General features: G+C 43.3%; 1 protein-coding gene across 1 annotated transcript in view; it reads right to left on the bottom strand.

Moving 5' to 3' along the window:
* LOC143964479 (uncharacterized) overlaps window positions 1–16,368 on the bottom strand; it is a 231,965-nt gene that overhangs the window by 136,263 nt on the left and 79,334 nt on the right. The window contains exon 5 of the mRNA XM_077474254.1: window positions 11,483–11,604. Within this exon, the coding sequence (XP_077330380.1) occupies window positions 11,483–11,604 (122 nt within the window). The remainder of the gene's footprint in view (window positions 1–11,482; window positions 11,605–16,368) is intronic.

Genomic DNA, 16,368 nt, shown 5'->3' with positions numbered 1-16,368 from the left:
ACTACACACAGCTAACTATAAAGTGATATTAAAGTCTTGTTATTTTGTTTTGTTTTTCTAAATAATAAACATGTTATACTTACTTGCTCTGTGTAATGGTTTTGCACAGAGTAGCCCAGATCCTCCAATTCTTGGGTCCCTCGAGGCACCCCTGGCCCCTGCCTCTTTCTGGATGCCCCCACAGAAAGCTGCTTGTGTCCATTCACGGAACCATGACACTCCTCTTCCTCCTTCATCTGATTAGCTCACTGGCTGTGATTGACAGCAGTGTGAGCCAATGGCTCACGCTGTTGCCAACAGCCAATCAGGAGTGCGAGTCCCCAGACAGCCAAGGCTCTCGTGGACATTGCTGGATCGAGAGGGGGGCTCAGGTAAAAATTTGTTGGGGCTTGGGGGGCTGCTGCACACAGAAGGTTCTTTTACATTCACACATAGAATATTGGGCCTTTACAACCACTTTAAAGAGGGATTCCGCCCAAAAAAAATTTATTAAAAGCCAGCAGCTATAAATACTACAGCTGCTGACTTTTAATAAATGGACACTCACCTGTCCCGGGTTCCAGCGATGCCGGCAGCCGAGGCCGATCGACCGCTCGGGCCTCGGCTGCTGCCGCCGCCATTCGAGGTGAGGGAATCAGGAAGTAAAGCGAATCGGCTTCACTTCCCGGTTCCCTACTGCGCATGCGCGAGCCGCGCCGCGCAATAGGAAATCTCCGCGCTGTCACTGGGACCCGTGTGTGTCCCAGCAGACAGCGTGGCAGGGCAGGAAATGGTGTAGACTCCCGTGGGAGTCTATGCCCGGAAGTGGGTGAAAATACCTGTCTTTGACAGGTATCTCCACCCCCCTCCCCCCTGAAAGGTGTCAATTGTGACACCGGAGGGGGGGGGGGGGGGTTCCGATCAGCGGAGGTTCCACTTTAGGGTGGAATCCCGCTTTAACAACAAATGTATTGTACTTAGACTGTAGTAGTCAAGAGTAAGAAATGTAAAACACAGTGAGGGGAATTTATCAAAACTGGTGTAGTCAGAATTTGGAACAGCTGTGCATGGCAACCAATCAGCTTCTATCTTCAGCTTGTTCAGCTTTTAAAATGATAGCTTTGAGCTGATTGTTTTCCACGCACAGCTGTTCCAAATTCTGTCTGCTCTAGTTTTGATAAATACCCCTAAGGGCTAAGCAGACAGGTCCTGTATGCTGTGCCACTTTTTGCTGCATCTGCATCCATCAGAGAGCTTCACCTATAGAAGTGGTGCACAGATCCAAATGCAGACACTGTGCGTTTGGATACATGCACCCCTTCCTGTCTGCATGTCAAATTTTGCCATTCAACTGTCCATGCAGCTGCTACATCCCAGTTGACTTTGACTGAATATGGAGTAGCTACATTTTAGGTCCCTGATACAAAGGCTGATCTACTGCCACCATGCAAAACTTTGAGGAGGTACTGTGTAAGAACCGCTTTGCCTCATTTTCTGATAAATGTAGGATTCCTTCTGGTGACCAGTGTTCCTCCAATCCTCTGATCCCTGAAAGGACTTGCAGTGGTTGCTGCTTCACCACTACCTTTTAAACCCCAAGGGCCAGGTTCAGCTGCAGTCAGCATTTACAGACAGTGCTTGAACAACATGATTGCTGACTATATTGGGTAAAAAGCTGTGCACACTCTCAAAAGTGAATTCATGGGAGCTTGCACAATATGTATTGGAGCTTCTGGTTTTCTCTGCATCCAGGGTGCTCTCTGAGATGGCCTTCTTCAGTGCAGCATGAGGTTTTATTATGGAACGGAATGGTGAATCTAACTGTCCCCTACATAGGTGTGCACAGCCTATTGCATTAGTGTGCACCCCAAAGCTCAATCACATGCATGTGTGTGCATGTGTATATATACTGACAGTGTTAGTAGGGCAGGGATTGGTGTCAGTAAGGCAGTGGATCGTGTCAGTAGTTTTTATTTTGATTATTTTTATCTTTTACAATATTATTTTTCATTTTTACAATTTTTTTAGGAGCCCTGTTAGGGGGCTTTGGTGAAAAATCAGGGATACAAACATGGGGAATCTGTGGTACATGGGGTGTGTAGGGTGTGCCCAGGCACACCTGGCATACCCCGTGCCCACGCCTATGATCCCCTAACAATGTGGACTAGCTCAATTTCATTAAAATGAACCTGCAGACAAGGCTATTTTGTCTCTGTTTCCTGACACATCCCACCATTTACTTACTTCACTGAATGAACTGTGGCATTAGCTGTTGTCACATACCTGGTGGTGAGCCTGAAATGTAGAGGGCCCAGTAGTGGGACAGCTGGCACTAGGGCACGGTGGAGTAAGAGTGCCTGGAATAAGTCCTGAAGTCTGTGCAGGTAGGAGCTAGGAACACACAGGTGGAAAGCTGGACTTGGCTGCTAGGTGGGCTGAAACGTAGTCGGATCATGGGCAGGTCTCTTGGCAGCAGACAAGCAGACCAATTACAACAGCAGGCAGGAGTGTGGTCAGGTCACAGGCAGGCTCGGCAACAAGTAGGCAGATCAGGTATGTCAGCAGGCAGGTTTGGCAATGGGTAGGCAGATCAGGTATACAGCAGGCAGAAGCGTAGTCAGGGCACAGGCAGGTTTGGCAACGGGTAGGTAGATCAGGTATAACAGCAGGCAGGAGTGTGGTCAGGTCACAGGCAGGTTTGGCAACAGGTAGGCAGATCAGGTATAACAGCAGGCAGGAGCATAGTCAGGTAACAAGCCGGAAACAACACAGGGTAACAGAATTTCGGGTGATGCTGTAGATCAAACAGCAACCAGACAGTGCTGAGTACTGTGTTTAAATAGGCCGTCTGGCGCCAGTTCTGGTAACAGGCATGCACGCCTGTGGCAGATCTGGGTAAACTTTGTTGGCAGCTGTGCACAGATGTTCGCCTGAGGATGTCAGCTGTATTCCGTGGACAACTTCCCTGACAGTTGCACTACCAACACCACTGTGAAAGGTCCCTTTAACTTTGACAGAAGCCTGGAAACTTTGCAGAAGAGCCCAAATATCTGTTAGGGAATTATTGCCCATACACAAAACCAGCGGCACGGGTCAGCAAATGGCTGTGCATGTGTGCGCAGGATTGTGCATGTGAGCATGCCTGTATGCGCATGTACACCTGTCACTAACACTGGCGCCAAACAGACTATTTAAACAGAGCTGCTGTACTGATTTCTTGTTGTCTGTTCTACAGCATTTTCTGTGCTACCTGTGACCTGTTCTTGTGTTTGACCACCCGTTGTTGACCTGGCCTGCCTCTAACTACCCCGAACTCTGCCTGCACTGACCCCTGCTCATCTCTGGAATCCATCTCTGCCTTATTGTTGTTCCTGACTTGTTCTACAGCTTTTGACTTCGGCCTGGACCTGACTACTCTGCTGTCTCCTGCCTGTACCTGATCCATCTGTCAGTGACCAACCCGGCTAGCCTGACCTTGCTTATCTGCTATTACCTGCCAACCTTGTGCTTACAAACCACTCATCTGCCAGCCAGGTACCCGCCTGCCAGCTTCGTACCAGCTGCCCATTCATCCACCAGTCAAGTGCCTGTTGATCACCAACCTGCAAATCTAGCGACTGTTTCTGTTCACTTGCTCCCAGCCAGTGACTACCAAGCTCCTTTTGGCCATCTCACCACTCCTGTTGAGTACCAGCCACCATCAGCTGCCCCTGTCATCCGACTTGACACCATAAATGCACTGGCCCTCTACCTGCACTAGTTAATGGAAGAACCAGTTGAAGCCATCAGTCAGTCTATCAACATTAAAAGCACTCACATGTCACTACTATAAGACATGTTTGTGCCACATTACTATGACCACTGGATGCCGAACTGGGATGAGTTCAGAGGTCATGTGAGCACTGTTTGGAGGACAGGTGTAATAAAAAAAAAAACAATGGAAAATGGTTACGTGATCTTATTCAAGATGGAGCCAGGTTTCAAAATGTGAAATTCGATGCATGTAATCAGCGTTGTATTTTAAAACCTTTGCCTTGGGGTCAGTCTCAGACAATTCCCAGATATGGAAGTGAAGATATACAATGTACTGTAGCATCCTTTACTTCCCACAACTGTTCCTGCTGTCCCTGCTGCCACTTTACTAAGGATAGGAATGATCACAGCACTCAAGTGCTAAAATAGCCAGAGGATATTGGCAAGGCGGGTGCCCCTTCAGTTTAGTCCTGTCCTGCAGTTACTCCTTTATGTTGCAATAAGAGCAAGACTTACAGAGTTTCTATTATTCATGCCCTTGTGAGGAATCCACCACTGAGAAATCCCAGTAAATCTCAGAGTTACATTTGCCAAAGAGATGATAATTACTGCATAGTTAGCTTCTTGTCTCCAAGTGGCCAAGTAAAGTGGTACCGCTGTGATTTTCTTCAATTTGCCGCTACCCGTCGGTTTGATTAGGCACATCTTCTGACAGTAAACCAAACAGTATGTACACACTGATGCTTTTAATTCATGGCAATCCTATTAAATATGATTAATCTGCAATGACAATGGGGATTGTTTGCTGTATAAAATAATTCCCACCACAGCAGGCCTGTTATCACCCAGATAAGGAGCTGAAGTCTATGAATCTATTGTCAACCATGCTTGGATACGAAGAATACTGTCTTATAGCTGATAATCATGTTTTTAAAATAATCCTATCAGTGTTTAAATGGAATGTACTATCTTGATGAAATATTTATAGTGGATAATTTACAAGTATTAAGACTGTCGTATGGTCTCATTTTGGTTAATCTTCATTCTCAAGTTGTATGTTATCTATTACTAAATATTTTAAGGAAAGTGGAAAATGGCACAAAAGCTCCTTTAACTGGATAAAAATGAGTATACAGCAGTGATAATTTCACTGTTTCTAGATTGTTTTTCAATGTAATACAAAATGTATGACTGTGTTTTTTTAAAACTGTACAAGGAGCAATAAATAATGTGCAATGACCAATGATGTGCAGCCAGCTAGAACCAATATTTAATTAGGGTCAGTTGGCTAAAGTGCTCAAAGTGAGTATGTAATTGGCTACTGAGGGTCACTGCACATCTTTGCACTGTTATTTTATAAAGCTAAAGAAGACAAGTGATCAAATTGTCTTTCTATGGAAGGAATGGGTATTGGGTACACAGAGTAGTCTAAATGCCTTTTACCATACCATACCATACCATAGCATACCATACCATAACATTTTATCAATAAGCATTTTATCAAGTTCATTTGACAGAATCACATTTTCTGTATAGAAAATTGTTGCTGTTTTTTTGAGAAATCTTTAATTTAAAAAAAAGGTTCATCTGGGGAGTCTTCAACAAGTATTTTAACTGCATGGTTAGCCTTTGTTTGAATGTACAACCAGGACTTTATTTTTATTATACAGGATTTATATAGCTCCAACAGTTTGCGTTGCGCTTTACAACATGGGGGCAAACAGTACAGTTACAATACAAATCAATATAGGAGGGATCAGAGGGCCCTGCTCATTAGAGCTTACAATCTAGAAGAGAGGGTCAAGTGGAACAAAAGGTAATAACTGTGAGGGATGAGCTGATGAAGAAAATGAAAATACAGTTGCTGGGTGTAGGTAGGGTAGGCTTCTCTGAAGAAAAGGATTTTCAGGGATCGTCTAAAAGCTAATAGAGTAGGAGATAATTGGACAGATTGGGGTAAGGAATTCCATAGAATTGGAGAGGCTCTGGAAAAATCCTGGAGGTGAGTATGGGAGAAGGGGACGAGGTAGCTAGAGAGCAGGAGGTCTTAAGTGGAACAAAGAGAACAAATAGGTTGACATTTAGAGACTAGGCTAGTCATGTGGGTGGCTTTGTAAGTAGTTGTTAGTATTTTTAATTAAATTTGTTGTGTAAGCGGAAGCTAGTGGAGGGATTGACAGAGAGGAGTAGCAGACACACAGCGATTGGTATGAGGGATGAGTCTGGCGGCAGCATTCATGATGGATTGAAGGGTAGATAGACTATGTAGGGGTAAGCCAATGAGAAGAAAGTAGCAGTAGTCTAGGCAAGAGATGACCAGGGAGTGAATTAGGAGCTTTGTTGTGTTATTGGTTAGAAAGGGGAGTATTTTGGAGATGTTGCGGAGGTTGAGGTGGCAAGATTTGGACAGTGATTGGACGTGGGGCTTAAAGGAGAGTTCTAAGTCCAGGACTACACCTAGGACCTTAGCATGCTTATAGTTGTGCCATCGATTTTGACAGAGAGATCAGGGGAAGGGACACATAGGGGAGGAAAAGTTGTAAATTCGGTTTTGTATGGATTGAGTTTGAGGAAGTGGTGTGACATCCAGACTGATATATCTGATAGTAAATTAGTGATACACGAGGAGACGGAGGGAGTGAGCTGGGGGTAGAGAAAAAGATTTGGGTGTCGTCAGGGTAGAGGTGCTATTGGAAGCCATGGGAGGCTCTCAGCTGACTCAAGGAGAAGGTGTAGATTGAAAATAAGAGAGGTCCAAGAACAGAAACTTGGGGGACCCCAACAGAGAGAGGAAGAGGAGAGGAGGAAGTAGAATTGCAAGTGCTAAAGGTGCAGTTGGATAAGTAGGAAGAGAACCAGCGAAGAGTACAGTCACGGAGACCAAAGGTGTGGAATTTTTTGAGGAGGAGGGGCTGGTCAACTGTGTCAAAGGCAGCAAAGAGTTCCAAGAGTAGGAGTACAGAATAGTGTCCATTGGTTTTGGCCATTAGTAGATTGTTTATTCATTTTAGGAGAGCAGTTTCTGTGGAATGTTGAGGACAAAATCCAGACTGAAGGGGATCAAGAAGGCTATTATCAGCAAGGTAATTGCTCAGTCAGTTGTAGACCAGACGTTCAAGGAGTTTGGATAAAAAGGGGAGCAAGGAGATGATGCATAGGTTGTTAAGATTGGATGGGTCCAGTGAGGGCTTTTATTAAGTATGAGGCTGACAAGTGCATGTTTTATAGAGTTGGGGAAGATGCCAGAAGAGAGTGAGAGATTGAAGATGTGGGTTAGAGTGTAGAATAGAGCCTGAGGGTAAACGTAGCAATTGTGAGGGAACAGGATCCAGAGGGCAGGTGGTAAGATGGATGTTAGCAAGTAGTTTTGCAACCTCATCTATAGTGGTGGGGTTAAAAGAGGGAAGTAATGATTGTACCTGTGGGAATGAAGTGTAAAGCGTGGAGGGTATCTGAACAATGGAGATTTCCTTGTGAATTGCATCAATCTTCTGTTTTAAGTGATTTGCGATCTTCTGGGCAGTGAGTAGGTGGAGGCAGTGGAGGAAGAAGTAGGGAGTTTAAGGTTGAGAAAAGTTGACGGGGATGAGATAAGTTGTTAATGAGAGTGATAAAATAGGTCTACTTGGCAATGAGGAGGCTGGAATTGTATTTTTGGAGGGCAGATTTATATTGGTTGAAAGACTTAGTCTTATGCCACAGGCGCTCGTGATCAAGACTATGTTTTTTCAGACTTCTAGTATCATCTGTTCAGCATGGTTGAAGGGGTATGGGCCTTATTCTGCGTGTAGTGAGGGAGGCCAGTGAGTCCAGTGAGGCTAGAAGTGAAGCATTGTAGACAGAAGTGACTAAGTCGGTGCAGGATAGGGGTGATATTTTGTCATAGAGGTCATTGGTAGCAGAGTAGAGAAGAGAAGGGTTGTGATGACATAGGTTTCTGCAGGTAACTTTTAGGCACTTGGAGGGAGACGAGGTGGGGGAGAGGGAGAGAGTGAAACTAACAAAGTGGTGGTCAGAGAGAAGGAATGGATAGTTCGAGAGGTTGCAAGGAGTGCATAAGTGCGAGAAAACGTTGGTTAATTGCCTTCAGATTAAGTAGGAGCATGTATCCATTGCTTTAGTTCAAAGGAGGAGCTTAGACTGAGAAGTTTGGAAGTGACAGGAGTGTTAGTATTAATAGGGATGTTGAAGTCACCCAGAATGATTGTGGGGATTTCAGAAGACAGAAAATAGGGTAGCCAGGCAGAGAAGTCATCAAGAAAGGTTGATACCAGTCCAGGGGGTCTGTAGATCACAACTATCCTTAGAGAAAAGACGAATGCACTGTACTGCGAAAGAGGAGAGTGACAGAGAGGGAGGTCGGTGAAGTAACTGAAAGACGCTATGTGGGGCTAGAAGGATTCTGACACCAGCTCCCTTCCATCCACTGGATCTGGGGGAGTGAGTCCAAAGAAGACCACGATGGGATAGGGCAGCATAAGACGCAGTGTCGGATTCATGAAGCCATGTTTTGGTAATGGCAAGTAGATTAAATGAGTTAGCGATAAAGAGGTCATGAAGAGAGGTGAGTTTGTTACAGACAGAGCAGGAATTTCAAAGGGCGCAAGAGAAAGGGAATCTGGTCTTGGGGAGAAGAGAAATGGGAACTAGATTGTGTGGATTGCAGCTGCTGCCAGCGGGTGCAGGGTAGTGGGTGCATTAAGTACACTTAAATGATGGAGGTCTAGGCTTTAGGGATATATATCCAGAGGTTAGGAGAAGCACAAAGGTGAGAGAGTGGGATTTATATGAAGGGACATGCCCCAGTGTCCTGGAGATTTTTTGTGTGTGGATTTAGAATTAGCAGGAGTTGGAGCCACGTCACACGACCGCACAATTGTCAGTTAAAGCGACGCAGTGCCGAATTGCAAAAAGTGGTCTGGACTTAAGCCAGCAAAATGGTCCGGTCTGAAAGTGGTTAATAAGCCAACTCTCTTTGGTAAAGTACTATATTTTTAACAAAAGCTATTGTGCTTGTATCACAGGAATGTGGTAAAAATTTTGAAGCCTGAATTTTGTTGCATATGGTGCTGCATAGCAAAAGACCAGACCAGGAAGAAGGCAAGCCAGCGGAGGCAGTGTAATGGTTTGGGCAGGGAAATCTTGGTCCTACCATTCATGTGGATGTTTCTTTGACACATACCACCTACCTAAACATTTTTGCTGACCAAGTACACCCCTTCATAGAAATGGAATTCACTGATGACAGTGGACTTTTTCAGCAGGATAATGCATCATGCCAAATGCAAAAATGGTTCAAAAATGGTTTGACGAACACAACAAGGGCTTTGAGGTGTTGAATTGGCCTTCACGTTCTCCAGATCACAATCCAACTGAGTATCTGTGGGATGTGCTAGAAAAACAAGTTTGATCCATGGAGGCCCCAACTTGCAACCCACTGGACTCAAAGGGTCTGTTACTGACAGCTTGGTGCCAGATGCCACAGCATACCTTTAGAAGTCTAGTGAAGTAAATGACTCAATAGGTCAGAGCTGTTTTGGTGGCAAAAGGTGACCTATTCAATATTGGGTGGGTGGTCATAAAGTTCTGGCTGATCAGTGTATATTACATCTAATAATTACAAGACACAGTGCTACTAGACGTGGGTAACTAGTGAAAACCAAATAATCAATTATTAAAAAATAAACACGTACAAAAGCAACCACCTTACTCTATTGACCAATAAATAGTGTAGACCTTATAAATTCAAAAGTAAATAGCTATTTTAATGTATAGTCTCTGCAGTCCGTCCATTGTTAAAAACATCACAACACTGCAATGTCCAGAATACTGAACAGCAAGCCAAATCATCACATCAGGAGGCCATATTTATCATCATTTTAAGTAATCAGCACTCCATTGCATTTGTAATGAAATACCCCTGCAAGAATAATATTCACTGCAATTCCTTTCTACTGATATATAAATATACAATTTTATAAATGCATTATAATGATTTAAGCTGTGCTCAGATTAAAAAAATATGAAACAACATAATTATGCTTATTTTTTATGTTAGGTATTTGGAAATGTACAGCCACAAAGAAATGTCATGAGTTTTTTTATTTTGATATTGTGATCTCTGATGACTGAGAATTTTTAACCATTTGCTTACAGGGCGCTTTACCCCCTTTCTCAATTTTCAGCTGTCGCACTTTGAATGTCCATTGCGTGGTCATGCTACAGTGTACCCGAATACAATGTTTATAATTGTTTTTGAGACAGATAGAGTTTTCGTTTGGTGGTATTTAATCGCCACTGGGTTTTTATTTTTTGCTAAATAAATTAATAAAAAAAAGAAAAATTTTGAAAAAAAATAAAAAAAATCTTAGTTTCTGTTATAGCATTTAAATAAGTAATTTTTCTCCTTCATTGATGTGTATTGATGAGGCTGCACTGATGGTCACTGATAGGCTGCACTAATGGGCACTGATAGGCTTCACTAATGGGCACTGATGTGGCACTGATCATCACTGATTAGGCAGCGCCGATGGGCACTGATGAGGTGGCACTGATGAGGAGGTACTGATGAGGCTGTACTGATAGGTGGCACTGATAGGTAGCACTAATGGGCACTGATGGGCAGCACTGATGGGCACTGATAAGCGGCACTGATGGGTCCCGATTATCAGTGTAGATGTCCCCTGTGTGGATTTGCAGATAACCAGCAACTCCTGTTTCCCTAATCATCTGTGATTGGACACAGCTGATCACCTGGTAAAGAGCCAATGTGATTGGCCTTTATCGTGATCTGTGATCGCTGAGTCCTTGGGATCATAGATGCCTACAGATGCGCGCCGCTGGGGGTGCGCGAGAAGCGCGGTCACGGGAGGAAGTCATATGATGTCCTTCCGGCAATGTGCGACTGCGCTGTAGTCGTCATTCGGCTATAGCATGGTCGTGAAGAGGTTAAAGCATACATAAACCCATAACCAGAAATGTATTATATTGCATTTTACTAATGTTTGGTGTGGTGGAGGCTCTTATATTCTTTTGCTTTATTTTCATCTGGTAATCCTGAAAATAACACACTTCATGTCCCTGGGTGGCTACGTCACTCCTCAACTGTATCTATGGAGGGAGCCATGGTTATTACTCTACACTCCTCTCCTGATATGGACTATAAACTTGTCTGCATTGCTTCATTTCCATTACATAGGGGTCAGGGCAATATGTAGATTACAGATGATACAGCTAATAGCAAGATATTTTTCTGCACAGCTCACAGGAAATGACAAGGACACCGCATTCCAACCATAATCAACAGATTTTATCTGTCATTGCTGATGTTTAAGGCTATGTTTCCACTATTGCGTCCCCAAAGTCGTGCAAATTTGGCGCAATTTTTTACCTCATCAAAATGGGAAGTCGTACAGATATGAATGGTACTCATTGGAAATCATGGGGTCTGACTTGTCATGCGACTTTTCAGTCCCAAATTGCATGAAAAGTCGCACTCGTGGAAACCTAAACTTAAGCTTGAAAAAAAATCTAAGACAGCCAGCACATCTAAAACTGTAAGCTGAAATATTTAGTATTTTTGTTCTTTGGTTTAGCTATCCTTTAACTTCCAGGACAAAACAAGTTTCTCCCCTGAGGTATACATCATCATCTGTTCCAATGCATACATGATTAAACTAAACTTTCTTATCAAACATGGTAGATTCACCAGTAATATTTTATATCATTCAAGGAGAAATACATCAAATACCTTTGTGCCTCCAGACAGGGTCAGGGCTTTCTTGTAGTAATGAATGGCTTGATCCAGATTACCTAGGCAGAAATAGGTGGCACCCAGCCCTTCATTGACATGACACTGCCTCCGAGGATCATCTGTTAATATACAGAGAATTATATGAAAACAGTAATATTCATTTTGTTTAGCGAAATTAAATATTGAGTTTTATGGCACAAAGGGTAAATAACTATTACATACTGTATCATGGACAACTTTAACATGCCAATCAAGTGCTCTGCAGTGAGAGAAGTGTGCTGATTGGAGGATAAAGTTAGTAAGGTTGAATAAAGACACCAGCCCATCCAGTTCAACCTTTGTGGGTGTGTGTGTGTAATATGAGGTCATTTTAGTGGCGCTAGCGGGGCAGTTTAACCTCCCTGGCGGTATAATTCAGTCTGGATTTAGGTGCTGAAAGCGGTACAATTATTTTGCATGGAAATTTGGCGTTTTATATTGTAGTCCTGTAATTCTTAGGAATAACTCTCTTAAATCTGTTCAAACCAGAGTCTAGCAGACATCCCGGGTATGATAAAGTTTATAATATAATAAATAATAATAAAAATTATTAAATAATGTAATCAAATCCTAAAACACTAAAAAGGGACACTTTTTGGTTGCTATGGACAATCTCCAAATTCCAGGCAGAAAAAACTGTATTTATAATATAAAAGTGCATGCAGGGTATTGCACAGACCACTAGGGACAAAGGGGGTGTGTATTTTTTAATACAGCACTGTAATCTGTAAGATTACAGTGCTGTGTGTGTCTTGTGTGTTTTTACTTTTTTGAATTAGCCGCCGTTCTCCGCTCCCGTGCGCTGTAAAGTCGCAGGGAATGGAGCTCGGTGGCATTCGGCACTGTGAATCGAGCGGAGGACAGCTCGATCACACAGCGCGGGGGACATCGCTGGATCCAGGGAACAAGGTAAGTAACTCTGCCTGTGTCCTCCCCTGCATCGAGCGAAGCCATCCCGAGTCTGGCTCGGGGTTACCGCTCCTGTTATTAAAATCCCAACGCGAGCCAGACTCGGGATTACCGCTAGGGGGGTTAAATCCCCTCTCGCGGCCAAAAAAGGGTTAAATCTGCCCACAAGATGCTGCTGCAGTGGCGCTTTGCTGGCGGTATGACGGTGCTGCCCCATTGTTTTAAATGGGCAGGAGCGGTGAAGGAGCTGTATAGTCACCGCTCCTACAGTGCTGCAAAGAAGCTGTTGGCAGGACTTTTTGTGTCGCCCTGCCAGCGCAGCGCCCCAGTGTGAAAGCACTCGGGTTTTCACACTGGGTTTACGCCTCCAGCGTGAAAGGGGTCTTAGAGAGATCCACCCTCTCTGTTTGTCATGTTTATTGTTATTGCACAAAGTGAAAGTAAAGAAAATGCCATATTTTGAGTTGTCCCCAGAATAGTAATAGAAAATCTTGTAACGAGGACACTTGTTTTGGTGCCAAGAAGGTAGTCCCTCATTTTGGAGGCATTTCCTCTCACTTCCTGTTTTGGCTGTGGGACAGGAAGTGAAGAGAAATCTCCCCAATGGGACACATGGCAATCAACCTGTAGAGTTATAAGCCTCCTTTACTCAATCCAAAATGAAAAAAAAAGTTTTGTTCTACTTTACTCTTACAAATTGGCCTCCCTGTAATATGATGTTGGAACTTTAAACAAGACGTGCTGGTTGTTTTGCCACTTGCAGATATTACAAATTAATATATTTTATTGACTTTAACTAAAGGGGAACTAAAAAGGAAGCAGATAAGATTCAATTTGATATTAAACCCAAAACCAAAAATGTAATATATTGCAGCTTACCAATCATTAGATGTGGAGGCTGCATTTGTTTTAATTTTTTAGGCTCTCTTTCCTCTGTTTTTACCTGGTGATCCTGCCAGTAACACACCTCCTCTATAAGAGTGCCCCCACTTTGGGTGAATGAGCACAGGGGGCACATTTTGACAGCAGCATTGTCAGTCTGGGGGAGGGGAGTGTTATATTTACTATCGGATTTAAATACACTAACAAGCTTAAGTCAAACTCCAGCTCACACTTTTTTTTGGGGGGGGAGGGGCACGGAGTTAATCCCCATGGCTCCCCAGGCTTCTCTTCCACTGTACCGGCTGACAAAAACTACACAGGTGAATCAGCAGTCTTTTTGGTAGTTTTCTAGGTATGAATGTAGATGTTAGAATACAGATTATACTTATATTTTACTTGAGATAATTTGTCCTCCCTGCCCACTCTCTTTGCCCATGACATGCTGTGGTATATATAACAAGCTTTATTAGGATACCAGTACAAAAATTTAAAGCAACATGACTCAGTATATTGAACGTTTTTAATGTTTAACATTTCTTGGTAATATAATTATTTGCTAATGTTTACATACATTATTTGTTAACCACTTGCTGACCGGCTCACGCCAAAATACTACGGCAAAGTGGTTCGTTCCTGCAAATTGCCATATTAGTACATCGCCTTTAAGGGGCAATAGCAGGCACGTAAGTGCGCCCGCTGTATGGTCAGGGAACACGATGCCCATGGCCGGCAGTGGTTTTAACTGTTAACTGTGGTTTTAACCAGTTGTATTCAACTTTTTTAAATCTAACCATTTATATATGGAAATTAAAGATTTGTATATTTTTTAAGCCTTTTTGGTATGTGTATTTATTAGACCCTGCAAGGTACATGTAAAGTCCCACCCCATTTTTGTTCTCATTCGGTAATTGTTTTATATGGGATGGTACCTTTTTAGGGTCATAATTGCCTCACATTCATCCCTTATACTCTTCTAACACAGTTTATAATCAGTTACAGCAAACCATTTTTTTCCTTTTGTGATAAAGGTTTTCCATAAATAAATAAAAGATGATCATTCTAAGCACACCTGTCAGTGGTAAATGGTTTGTTTCAAAAAACAACAGACTTACTGGCTGGATCACCAGATAAAACTAGGAGGAAGAAAGCCCAAAACGAATGCAGTCATCACATCTAAGAATCGGTAAACTGAAATATAATGAATTTTTGCTTTTTGGTATAATATTGCTTTATTTCATTAACTACTTCCTGCCCACCATCAAATGACAGTTGAGCGGTGCGGCTCTCTTTCTGGGACGACGTCATATGACGGTGCCCAGTTTAGCTGCGATCGTGGACGCACCGTGTTCCTGGCGATACCCCGATCTCGGAAAAGAGCTGCGGTCATGGCTTTTTACCCATGTGATCGGCTGTGTCCAATCACAGCCGATCACATGTAAACAAGGAAGTGCCAATTATTCGCTTTTCCTCTCTCACACTGAAAGAGTGTGAGGTAAGGAGAGCTGATAAGCGGCATCTCCTCACAGAAAAAATATGTGTAAAGTTAATCAGGGCACTAATCATCAATGCCCTGACTACAATTCAGCCCCAACAGTGCCTATCAGTGATGCCACTATATGCCCATCAGTGACACCAGTCTGTGTCCATCAATGACACCAGTCAGTGCCCATCGGGGAGGCCAATCTGCGTCCATCCTTTATGCCAATCAGTGCTACCTTTCAGTGCCCATCAGTGCCGCCCATCAGTATCACCTATCATTGCCCATAAGTGCCACCTATCAGTGCCGCCTATCAGTCCCCATCAGTGCCTCCTATCAGTGCTGTATATCAGTGCCACCTATCAGTGCCCATCAGTGTTGCATATTAGTGCATCCTCATCAGTGTCCATCAGTGTAGCCTCATTAGTACACATCAGTGAAGGAGAAAAAGTATTTAAAAAAATCGCTGAAAGTAACTAAGACAAACTTTTTTTTTCAAAACTTTTGTTTTTTTAAATTATTTTAGCTGAAACTAAAAAACCCAGCAGCGATTAAATAGCACCAAAAGGAAGCTCTATTTGTGTGAAGAAAATTTATTTGAGTACAGTGTTGCATGGCGGCGCAATTGTCTTTCAAATTGTGACAACACTGAAAGCTGAAAATTAGCCAGGGCAGGAAGGTGGTGAAAGTGCCCCATAGGCAAGTGGTTAAAGTCATTACACATACAGTATCTCACAAAAGTGAGTACACCCCTCACATTTTTGTAAATATTTTATTCTATCTTTTCATGTGATAACACTGAAGAAATTACACTTTGCTACAATGTAAAACAGTGTACATTTGCTGTCCCCTCAAAATAACTCAACACACAGGCATTAATGTCTAAACCGCTGGCGCCAATAGTGAGTACACCCCTAAGTGAAAATGTCCAAATTTGACCCAAAGTGGCAATATTTTGTGTGGCCACCGTTATTTTCCAGCACTGCCCTAACCCTCTTGGGCATGGAGTTCACCAGAGCATCACAGTTCGCCACTGGAGTCCTCTTCCCCTCCTCCTTGACAACATCATGGAGCTGGTGGATGTGAGACCTTGCCCTCCTCCACCTTCCATTTGCTGATGCCCTGCCATTGTTTAATAGGGTTTAGGTCTGGACACATGCTTGGCCAGTCCATCACTTTTACCCTCAGCTTCTTTAGCAAGGCAGTAGTCATCTTGGAAGTGTGTTTGGAGTCGTTATCATGTTGGAATACTGCCCTGTGGTCCAGTATCTGAAGGAAGGGGATCATGCTCTGCTTCAGAATGTCACAGTACATGTTGGCATTCATGGTTCCCTCAATGAACTGAAGCTCCCCAGTTCTGGCAGCACTCATGCAGCCCCAGACCATAAAACTCCCACCACCCTGCTTGAATGTAGGCAAGACACATATGTCTTCTCACCCAGTTGCCGCCACACACGTTTGAAACCATCTGAACCAAATAAGTTATTTTTTGTCTCATCAGACCACAGGACATGGTTCCAGTAAACCCTGTCCTTAGTCTGCTTGTCTTCAGCAAACTGTTTGTGGGCTTTCTTGT

This window comes from Lithobates pipiens, unplaced genomic scaffold (assembly GCF_037356315.1).
Source record: "Lithobates pipiens isolate NorthernLeopardFrog02 unplaced genomic scaffold, aLitPip1_a1.2 Scaffold_8, whole genome shotgun sequence".
Taxonomy (NCBI): domain Eukaryota; kingdom Metazoa; phylum Chordata; class Amphibia; order Anura; family Ranidae; genus Lithobates; species Lithobates pipiens.
Note: the sequence above shows the minus strand (reverse complement) of the source record. Positions and strands in the feature narration are given on the sequence as shown.